This window comes from Moschus berezovskii, chromosome 19, assembly GCF_049115385.1.
Source record: "Moschus berezovskii isolate FMDL1 chromosome 19, NW_MosBer_1.0, whole genome shotgun sequence".
Classification (NCBI taxonomy): Eukaryota; Metazoa; Chordata; class Mammalia; order Artiodactyla; family Moschidae; genus Moschus; species Moschus berezovskii.
This window is the reverse complement of record NC_142478.1, coordinates 47,728,319-47,739,893: the sequence shown is the minus strand read 5'-3', so window position 1 is coordinate 47,739,893 and position 11,575 is coordinate 47,728,319. Positions and strand designations below refer to the sequence as shown.

The following is an 11,575-nucleotide window of genomic DNA, read 5'->3' as shown; positions in this document are numbered from 1 at the left end:
GTGGGGACCTGAGGAAGAATCAGCGGGCCGCTCAGGCCCCGGACGCCACGTCCTCCGCGTTTGCCGAGAAGCGCCGGCCTCGAGGGGACCAGGCTTTCCTGGAGGCCGAGGAACGGGGTCTCCGCCGCTTCCTGGGGAACAGCCGACGGATAAAGGCCGCACTGGCAGGGTCTCAGGTCCCCAGGACCCCGGGGCGGCTGCCAGGAATCCCCTCGCACGCCGGTGCTCCCCCGCGTTAACCTGAACGAGGCCGGGACCCAGTGGGCAAACCTGTTCTCCCGATGGAAAGGGAAAAGGCCAGGGTCTGTCCGCAACCCCGGAGGAGCACGCGCCTGCCGGCTCCCGGGGACCGGGTGGACTGGCGGCCCACAGCGCCCCCTGGCGGCCCCGGGTGGTGCCGGCGCAGCCGCAACCGCGCTCCTCGGAACCGTCCTTCCGCTGGCGAGGCGCCGACAGCGGCTGCTGTGGGTGCATCGGAGAGATAAACGGGCAAAATGTCCGGATACCCAGGAGGTCCCGACGCCCGAGGAGACAACGGGGGCTGGAACTAGCGTGGTCGGGATCCTGCTGAGAACCGGACGTCTTGAGTACGGGGAGTAGGGGGCGCCGCGAGGCTCTGGGGCGGATCCTGAGACATCCCTGCGGCGGGAGACCGGCCCCAGAAGAGCGGAGCGAGGCGGTGGTTGGGGCGGGACCTGGGGACAGTCCACCCCACCTCTCCCTGGGCAGTGGGGAGGACCCTGGCCACAGCAAAGCTCTGGCCTCCACTCCGAGTGTCTCAAGAACATTCTGAGCTAAGGCGAGGGATCCTTCTGGTTTTCTTATTTTTATTTTTGCCCCCGTGGCTTGTAGGATCTTAGTTCCCCAACCAGGGATCGAACCAGTGTCTCCTTCAGTGAAAGTAAAGTCCTAAGCACCGGACCACCTGGGAAGCCCCAGCTTTGTTCTTAAAGAATGAACTGCAGTCACTCTGGGATCCACTTCCTGCCCCCTGGGTTGGCCAGGGCCAAGAAGACAGATGGTATCAGGTGTTGTCCAGGGTGTGGACAGTTTGGAGGCCTCACACAGGCCCTGGGAGTGTGAAAAGGCGCAGGTGTGCTGGAAAATCATCTGGCAGTTTCCTAAAAGGTGAAACTTGGAGTAATCCTCTGAGCCAGCATGCCACTCCTGATTCACGCCCAGTGGATTAAAAACCCGTGTTCACAGAGAACATGCGTAAGAATGTGCACGGTAGCTTTACTCATAGTAAAAGTGGAAACAACCGAAATGTCTACCCACCGATGATGGACAAACAACATGTACAAACTCAAGTGGAACAAAAAGGAACAAAGTCCTGCCACAATGTGGATGAGCCTTGAGAGCTCAGTGAAGGAAGCCACTGTGGCCACGGATTGGGCGAGTTTGTCTACTCAGAGTGTCCCAGAGCAGGCAAATCCGCAGAGACAGAAAGTGGATTAGTGGTGGCCTGGAAAGTGGGGAGCAGGGGGTGGGGTGAGGAAGGGAAGAGGGTGGGGAGCGGAGGGAGTAGGGAGGGGGAGGGACGAGCGAGGAGGAGGGAGGGGTGAGGAGAGGGGAGGGGCGATACTGAAGCTGGGGTGGAGCCTGAAGGCCTCTCTGGCCTCCTACAGACTCACCTTGCTCCCACAGGACTTTTGGGGGAAGGAGGGCACCCTGCAGTGAACCTCGGCCCACGGGCAACCCCATGCTGCCCAGGGGTGGTCCTCTCCTAGCCCATCTTCCTGAGAGTCCCACAGGCCAGGAGGCCAGCCTCAGTGCAGGGTGGGAGTTGAGTGTCCTCAGCTTGTGGTGGCTCTCTGTTTCCTCAAGTCTGTCCTGCCTCCCTACCACACAGAGTCAAAAACATCAGTGCTCCCAAGGCTTTGTTTCACGTCAGTCTCACAGGTATGATGACATTAAAGATCACCCCCCAAAATGGATGAGCTGTGAGAAAAGCCACAGATCCATTTGCTCCCACCACAACCAGGACCCTTCTCATCTCTTCACCCCCACAAGCCCTGCTGTGTGAGTCCTTCCCTGCCCCAGCCCCACAGCCACTCAGCTGTCTTGGCCCAGTTGGGTCTTTTCTGGAGAATCACATGGATGGGACCCAGCGGATGTGGTCTCTGAGACCACTCCTCCTTGGGCAGCTCAACCTCCTGCCTGGGGATGCACTGTGTCATCTGTCCAGTGATGGTGGATAGATCTGAGCAGATTTCTGTGGGACACAAGTTCTCAGGGCACCTGGGTAAGTGTTTGCCCAGCTGCCACCTGCTGCTCATGAGGCCGCCTGGGTTAGGTTCACCGCAGGTGCCTGAGTCTCTCAGCCTCCCAGTCTGTGGTCCCTCTAATTGCAGGCTAGACCTCAGCCTGCTCTGTGCTTCCCTCAGGGCTCTTGATGGTGGACGTGCTTTCCCGTGCTTCTGGGCCATCTGTATATTGTCTTGGTGGAATGCCTATTCAAATCTTTTGTCTTTTTTTAAAATATTTATTTCTTTATTTGGCTGCACCAGGTCTTGAGTTGGGGCACACAGGTTCTTCCATCTTCGTTGCAGCACACGGGATTTCTAGTTGTCGCATGTGAACTCTTAGTTGTGAGATGTGGACTCTAGTTCCTTGGCGAGAGATTGAACCCGGGGCCCCTGAATTGGGAGCATGGAGTCCCAGCCACTGGACCACCAGGGAAGTCCCCTAGTCTGGATCCAAGTCTTTTCTCAGATAAATCATTTTTTCTCATCCATGGCTTGTCTTTTCATTAAATTAACAGTGTCTATCACAGAACAAAAGTTTTTAATTTTAATGAAATCCAGTTTATCTACTTATTCTGTTATTGGTGGAATGTGGTCATGACGAATATATCTTTGTCTAATCCAAGATCCAATCCAAGAAAATATTCTTCTATTTTTCTTCTAAATATTATGCTTTATGGCATTATGTTTTATGTTTAAGTCTATTCTTTGTGTGTGTGTGTGGCTTAACTGGCTTGTTCTCATTATTAGAGTGGGAGACTCTTGAGAGTCCTTTGGACTGCAGGGAGATCCAACCAGTCCATCCTAAAGGAAATCAGTCCTGAATATTCACTGAAAGGACTGATGTTGAAGCTGAAACTCCAGTACTTTGGTCATCTGATTTGAAGAAGTGACTCACTGGAAAAGACCCTGATGCTGGGAAAGATTGAAGGCGGGAGGAGAAGGGGACGACATAGGATGAGGGGGGAGGAGGGGGGAGGAGTAGAGGGGACGTGGGAGGGAGGAGAGGGAGAGGAGGAGAAGGAAAGGAGGGAGAGGGAGGGGAATTTTTCTTAACAGAGCCCCAAAAAGCAGCCTGGTATCTGCAAGATGGGTGAGGGCACAGAGGAAGGTGACAGTAAAATTTCTGGCACTCTGGAAGCAGAGGAGCCAGTTGTGTTCGCTTCTAGAAGCCACCAGAGGGAACAGTTTCTAGATCAGCCAGGACTTCAGCTCCTGGGGGAAGTGGGGACGCTGGGGGCCAAGGGAGCAGGAGGAGGGACCAGTGGGTGGCCCCTCCCCCCAGGGTCTCCAGGGGGTTCCAGTGTCCTCATTGCACCACCCACAAGGTCAGGGGAACCTCCCAACCTTTTACCTGTGATGACAAGTCACAGTCATGTGCCTGCAGGGGAGGGGCGCGTCTACACCTGCCCTTTCCTCTGGAGAGACTTGGTCTCTGATTGAGGGGACTCCTCAAGATGGTGCCGAGCTGAGACCTGGGTCTCCACACCCACAGAAACATGTTCACTCAGTCAGGAGGTTTATTCATGTCAAGTCTTCACACTGAGGTTCCGGGAGCGGCCCCTGGCTTGCACGACATGAATGGTCTCGGGAGTTCATGGTTAGATGTGTAATACCTGCAGGTCTTCGTGGTCCCATGAACACACAGGGCTCAGGGTGTAGGGTGGTCTCCAGGGCACAGACTGGGCCCACGTCACTAGAAGGCACAGCACAATTAGGAAACACACAGGGAGACACAGCCCATGAGGCAGGAAGGAGCTGGCCTTCAGGGCCGGCTGGACAATGGCCAGACACTCTCCTTGGCACTGACAGTCCGCGCCTCTGGGCGAAGCGGCTGATGGTGTTGCCTGGTTCGCTTGGACACCCTGGGGATACCCGTGGACTCACTATTGTGGCACCTGCTGCACCCACTGTTGTTCTGGGTGCTGATGGACCGTGGCCGGCAGGTGAGGATGCTCAGAAAGGTCTGGTTCTCAACCTCTGGGCTCAGACACACCTTTATAATCAGACTGAAGTCCTGGATCCCGGCATCCGAGCTCGGACACCAGTGCGTCCTCTCCAACCTCGTCACCGTGCCCCCACCCCTCTCTGCCCCCAACTCTTCTCCACAGTGTCTTCAGGTTCTGTGTTCTAGTGGCTGACCTCTGAGGGCTGCCTCACTGAACGCTTTCATTCTGGATTTCCAGTTTAGCCAGTGAAAGTCTCCAGTGGAGATGGAGGGAGGGAAGCGGAGGAAACTCCTGAGAGGGGGCCCACCCCTTCGTCCAGCCGGGGGTCCAGCCCCACAGGAGTTAGGCCCCGGTGCTGCCGGATCTTGTGGGCCCACCACCTGCCACCATGCTGGCCCTTCACCAGGTGTCCACGCTATGCCCTGCTGCCACCCTGGTGGACCTGAGAACCCACTGCCCACAACCTATGTCCTTTTCTGATGCCTCGGCGGCGCTCATGCTGCAGGATGCAGCGACTGGAGGCCAACTGGCAGAGACAACTAGCGGCCTCTCCTGGAGGGGACGCCCACCCACGCACGTGGACACACCGCCTTCCAGGCCACTGCCCGCCTGCCCTCATGGGACTGAGCCTCCCACCCTGGGGCCGGACTGGGTTCCAGGACTCACCCAGGGCAGGCACTGGAGCAGGATGCCGCTCTGGGGGACGCAGCGGTTGGGGCTGAGCTCGTTCAGCCGGAGGCAGCACTTGCTGTAGCATTCTCTGTGGTAGTCGCAGTAGTCCCAGTTGGGCTGGGGCAGAGGTCAGAGGTCAGAGCTGGCAGGCGCCTCCCTCCAGCCCTGGGGCCCCGGGCCTCACCTTGCGCCAGGGCAAGCACTGCAGGAAGATGGTCTTGGCTTTGCAGTACGTCTGCACGCCATAGTTGTTGATGACGCAGCATTTGCTCTGGCACTCCAAGTGGTCCTTGCAGGCGTACCCATTTGGCTGCAGGAGAAGGTGAGCGGTCCTTTCTGCCAGGCCCCCGGCCCTCCTTTCAGGGGCTGCCCTCCCCGGCCCCTTGCCCCCCACCTCTCACCCGCCCGGGCAGGACACACCTTCTTCCAGGACAGGCACTGTTGGAATATGGTCTGGGAGGTGCAGAACTTCTGAGGGTTCAGGCTGTTGGTGACACAGCAGTTGCTCTGGCATTCATTGTGTGTCTCACAGGGCTCTCCGATATGCTGCAAAGTTGGGGCTCCTTTACGTGCGCCCCCACAGACCCAGCGTCCCTGCAAGGCTGTTGTCCAGCCCGGCAAACTTGGCTTGCCTGCCCAGCACTGTTCCGGAAGGCTAAGGGAGCTAGGCCCAGAGGACGAAGGATGCTGGTGAGCGGAAGCAGCTCACCTGGCCCATTCCACGTACTCTCACATTTTATAGGTGAGATGTCACGGTTCAGAGAAGGTAAGTGACTTGCCCAGGGTCACACAGCCAACTCGGAGTTGGGGCGGAAGCCCAGGCCTGCCGCCTGCCCACCTCCTGCAAGGAGGGGCCCTTGACTTGGTTCTCAACATCTCAAAACTCCTTTACAAACGCAAAACTACTGCAAAGAGTCATTGTTGCGGATTTACTATTGGGTTTGAGTAACTTTACCTCTTCTTGGCTGAGATAAAAGCCCTCTGGGCTCAGGAGCTGGAGGCCAGGAGCCCAGCGGGTGAGCAGGGAACAGAGGAGGGAGCTGCATCTGGAAAGCACCAGCCACACAGCGCAGTGCCCTCCCTCCTGCGTCCTACACAGAGGGCGCCTCGGACCAGGCAGGACGTGGGGATCAGGGGGGTGACACATGGCCCCCAGGACCGACAGACTGTGTTGTCTTTGCTGTCGCTCCACAATCCACATGAGCTGGTCACATCACCCCACGAGACCACCCACTCTCCCGCCTCCTCCCATACTGCCTCTTCTGCACACACACCCCCAATCCTGTGTGGGGTCCCTGGACTTGGGACTTGTCATCGGGGGTCTGGGTGTACACCAGGAGTCAGTCATCCTGGCGACCTGAGAGCCTTGGGAGGCAGATGCGTTCATGAAGTGGGGGTGCGGCAGGAGCAAAAGCACAGGCACCTGGCCAAAAAGGGGGCTGGGAGCCCGGGTGCCCCGGCGGGTGTCTGGCGAGAGTTAGCCCTGGGCCCTACAGAGACAGGGACATGGTGCTTACCTTATAGGACAGCTGCTGGTACTTCTTTATTGTCAGCACCGGGGCCACGGGTAGAAAGCAGAGCAGTAGCAGCAGCAGACGCCCAGCGCTGGCCATCGCTCGGCCTGTTGGCGCCAGAGGGCATGGATGCCTGCCCACGAGGCTCCTCCTTCCCTCCCTCCTGCCTTCCTAATCCTTCTCCATCAACATGGATTTTCAAAAATGAATAGACAGGGACTTCCCTGGCTGTCCAGTGGTTAAGAATCCACCTTGCAATGCAGGGGGTGTGGGTTCGATCCCTGGCCAGGGAATTATGATCCCACAGGTGTGTGCTGTGTGCTCAGTCACTTCAGTCATGTCTGACTCTGCGACCCCGTGGACTGCAGCCCACCAGGCTCCTCTGTCCATGGGATTCTCCAGGCAAGAACACTGGAGTGGGTTGCCATGCCCTCCTCCAGGGGATCTTCCCAACTCAGGGATCAAACCCATGTCTCCTGCATTGGCAGGCAGGCTCTTTACCACTGAAAAGCCAAGATCCCACAAGCAATGGAGAAAATAAGCTCACAAGCTCTGGAGTCCACAAGACACAACTGGAAAGAAGCCCTCGCAAGAAAAAAGATTCCACGAGCCACAATGAGAACTGATGCAGCCAAATATATAAATAACCAGTAGTAGGGGCAAAATGGCATGATGTTAAGAAAAATATTGAATAGATGTGATTTTCTTAGAGGGGCTTTGTTTACAAAATTGTGTCGGATGTGCAGAGAATTCCCGTCCTTGCCCCCCCACCCACTTCCGCCTCCATTGTTAACTTCTTAGTTGGATGCATTTGCTGCGACCCATCAGCTGACACTGACACATTATTGTAAACTGAAGCCCACTGTGTCATGAGGATTCAGTCTTGGTGTTGTACCTGTTATGGGTTTGGACAAACGTATGATGTGTTCCTGTGATTGAGGATCATACAGGGTCATCTCACTGCCTGGAAAACCCTCTGCACTCTACCTGTTCACCCCCCACCCCTGGCACCGCCCACCCCATCCCTTTACGGTCCCCATGGCTGTGCATTTTCCAGAGCATCCTGGGGTTGAATCGTGCACTGTGTGGTCTTTCAGATGACTTTTCCCTTTCCTATTACACACCTGAGGGCCCTCCGTGTCTCTTTAGGGCTTGGTAGCAAATTTCTCTTTATTACTGAGTGGAAAATAGATTTTCAACAGCACTTTTCTCTGGAGAAGGATCAAGCCCTTTTTTGCTTCAGAAGAGAATGTCTCTGAGGTTAATGTGTGCCCGGGGGGCCTACCCTCTGCAGCCTGCTTCCTCCCGCGCCTCCAAGTCCCTCTGCAGAGGCCCTCCGGATCCCCAGCCTGAGCTGCTCCCGCCCAGTGGGGCTATGTCGTTGGTTCCCTGGCTGTTCATAGAGCCGGCAATTTGGTTTCCAATTTATTCCTAATTTTTTTTTCATTGGAGATGATATTCAAACAGCATAAAATTAACCATTTGGAAGTGGACAATTCAGTGGCATTTCATGCATTTTTTAATGTTATGTAACCACCACCTCCATCTAGAACAGGAGTCCTCAATCCCTGTTAGGGGCTCGAGGAACAGGGGCTGTTAGGAACCAGGGCTGCTAGGAAACAGGCTGCACAGCAGGAGGAGACTGGCGACTGAGCAGGGAAGCTCCATCTGTATCTACAGTCACTCCCCGTCGCTCACATGCTCACATTACCGTAGCCTGAGCTCCGTCTCCTGTCAGCTCAGTGGTGGGATTAGATTCACATAGGAGTGCGAACCCTCCTGTGAACTGCGAGTGCAGGGGATCTAGGTTGTGTGCTCCTTATGAGAATCATCCTGAAAACATCCCCACTCCCCAGCCTTGGAAAAATTGTCTTCCATGAAACTGGTCTCTGGTGCCAAAAAGGTTGTGGACCACTGATCTAGAATATTCTGTTATCCACCACAGCCTGGGCCCACCAGCAGAGCCACTTGCACAGAGCCCTGTAGGGAGCGGAAGTGATCCAAACACCGTCCTTCTGAGTTCTGCTGCGCACAGTGTAGAAGCCCAGAAGCCCTGGGAAGGTGGGAGGTGAGTGCGGTGGGGTTCCCAGGCTGCTGAGTTCCCTGCTCCCCTCCCTGCCTCCATCCCATGTTCCAGAATCTCTCCTGGTTCATCTTTCAGCCCCACCTTGTCACTGGCCCCTGTGGTCTCCAGCTCAGACCCTGTGATGTGACAGGAACAGTGTCCTCAGGGACCACAGGTTCCCCCCTCAGACTCTCCCAGGTCACTCTATTTGTTGTGGGGCCATGGGGAGACCACTGGGTCTTTTGGGGGTCTGGTTTCCCTCTCTGTGAAGTGAGGTGTGGGTTCCCTTTCAACTGATGGTTTTCAGATGATTCTGTGAAGTCATGATGTCATCTGCCTTCCAAAGCACAGTGGAAATATGCTTTTTAAACTCCCTGAAATGTGGAGGTCCCAAGCCTAGGAACACGCCCAGCTCTCCAGGCTGAGTCCTCCCCATCCTTGGCCTCCCCCTTCTGGCTGCCTTGTCTGGGCCCCATGCTAGGAATTCAGAGCCTTTGGGGGAACAGAGCTGGGGAGGAGCACAGACTGGGGGTGGTGGTGTGTGAGAGGGAGCGGTTCCCTCCCACCCAGACAAGCCGACCAGGAAGGTTTTGGGCAGTGGTGTTGGTGGGGAATGGGACGGCACCGGAGATGTGGGGGTGGGCGGGCAGGGGTCTGGTTTGTTTCCTGCTGCTCTCACCTCACACAGGAGCACCTGATCCAAATGAGCAAGGCTGGTGTTTTCTCCCAAGCCATTACTGTCAGCACAGATTCTTTCCGCCCCATACAAATACTGAGAAATAACCCTGTGCTTCCTGTAAGGACAGAACTAAGCAACACAAAACATCTCAGAAAGGCAAAAGGCATTTAGCCTCATTTATATGTTTTTGTCAATGGAAGTAACAAATCAGGGCTTCCCTGGTAGCTCAGTGGTAAAGAATCTGCCTGCCAATGCAAGAGACTCAAATTCGATCCCTGGCTCGGGAAGATCTTACATGTCTCAGACCAACTATTGAGATTATGTGCATCACAACTATTGAGCCAAATGCTGCAACTACTGAAGCCCTTGGGCCTAGAGCCCGTGCTCCACAATAAGAGAAGTCACTTCAATAGGAAGCCCACACACTTTAACAAAGAGTAGTCCCCACTTGCAGCAACTAGAAAGTAGCCCCCTTTCACTGCAACTAGAGAAAAGGCCACACAGTAACAAAGACCCAGCCCAGCCAAAAAGAAATAAACAAATAAAAATTATATAAACAAAAAAAATTATATAAAAAATAAGTCACAGGATACGTCACTGCTCTGAGATCTGGTTTTCGGTAATTTTAGATTTAAATGTATCGGCAGTAAGCCATAGCTCATGAAAGCATATGCATGTCATTCAGAAGTTTTGCTAACTGCTTCAAAAGAGACACAATAGCATGAACTCAGAGCCCTATCTGGAGCTATTTGTCACTAAAAAGTGATAACGATGAAGAGAAAAGAGACCAGACGATGCTGGTCTTACTGACAACAATACCATTTCTCTTTTAAATTCTGCCTTTAAAAAAGCAAGTCAAGGACTTCCTTAGTGGTCCAGGAGTTAAGAATTCACCTTGCAATGCGGGGGATGTGTGTTTGATCCCTGGTTGGGGAACTAAGATCCCACATGCCGAGGGGCAACTAAGCCCATGCCCAGCAACTACTGAGCCGGTGCATCGCAACTAGAGACTCTGGGCAGCACAACGAAGACCCCACAAATAAATGATTTTTAAAAAAGCACTTCAAAGTCTATTTCAACATGTGACAACAGCATTCTAAAGTTTTCCCCTCAAAAAAAAAAAAAGCACCTGCAAAGCTGGGACACACCTTTATTACATGAGCAGCCTACATGTTGACAGACGTCCAGGTGTGTCTGCAGGTCTCCTCCCACCTCAATGCAGCTCTGTAGGTGTGAGCAGGCTGTTCTGGGTTCTGGGGCCTCACTGGTAGCCCCTGAACCTCCCAGTCTTCCCACCCAGACTCCTGACCCTCTACTCCAAAGTGGCCCTTGGGAAGAAGACCTGTGTTTCCATGGTGGAACCCAAGACACAGATCTTGGTCCTGGGAGACTGAACCTACAGACAGACCCACAGCCTAGAGCAGCCAGCCGGGGGAGCCGGTCAAAACTCTCAGTGACCCCAGATGTCCACCCTGGTTGTGCCCATCCTCTAACTCAGGACCAGCCTGAGAAGCCAAATGTGCCCCCTAACCCATCACATGGGACTCCCATGTCAGTCTGCTAGGCTGCGTATCAAACACCACAGACAAGGATGGTCTTGCATCCTGGAGGATGACAGGCCCAGATCAAAGTGTGGGCTGGTTCCCTCTGAGGTCTCTCTCCTTGGAATCTCCTCCCCATGTCCCCACATGGCCATCACTGTGTGCCTGTGTCCTGATCTCCTCTTATAAGGACACCAGTCCTATGGGATGAGGACCCACCCTATAGACCTCATTCTACCTCAGTCACCTCTTTGAAGTCCCCGTCTCCACAGACAGTCACATCCTGAGGTCCTGGGGTAGGATTTGGGAGGACACAATTCAGGCCATAACAACACCCTATGACTAGTCAGTTGCCCCATCTTCCCCACTGACATCCTCCCCTTGGGTGCGCTGGAGCCGACCTTTTCAGCCATCAGTGTCTGCCCACCGCCTGTCTTCTGGTCTGATGCAGGGATGGACCAGCCCGCATGCTGGGAAAGCTCTGGATCAGCTGCCCCTTGTCCCTGGCTGCAGCTTCCTCCCTGCAGCTGACCACCACCCTTCTGCCTTCCTGCTGATCCATGAGGGCCATCGGCAGAAGGGTGCAGGAACTTGGTTTTCTTCACAGCAGGTCAAAGGTCTCGGATGACACACATCACAAGATTTGAGGAAAATGACACCAGACAGTTGAGTCGTATAAACATTTTCCAAGATAAATGGCAGCCTCACAGTCACTATTTGAATTTTGTACACTCTGTTCCCACATCATATCAAATGTATCAAATACGATCGTTATTTCATAACTGAATAAGAGCTAAATTTCAATCACAACTTGAACATTTTAACATTTCAAACCTGCAATGTTCTTTTTTATATTATGGAGATTTCTCTAAACAAATTATTTTATTATTATTTTATTGATTTATTTGG

General features: G+C 54.2%; 1 protein-coding gene across 1 annotated transcript; it reads right to left on the bottom strand.

The window, feature by feature from the left end:
* Positions 1 to 235: 235 nt before the first annotated feature.
* On the bottom strand, positions 236 to 6,480 carry LRCOL1 (leucine rich colipase like 1). Its single transcript, XM_088827857.1, has 9 exons — positions 6,385 to 6,480; positions 5,288 to 5,413; positions 5,052 to 5,177; positions 4,832 to 4,984; positions 4,503 to 4,592; positions 4,145 to 4,263; positions 507 to 639; positions 333 to 462; positions 236 to 240 (listed from the first exon to the last, which is right to left on the bottom strand). Exons 1-9 carry the CDS (start codon positions 6,478 to 6,480, stop codon positions 236 to 238), a joined length of 978 nt encoding a protein of 325 aa, XP_088683983.1.
* Positions 6,481 to 11,575: the final 5,095 nt, after the last annotated feature.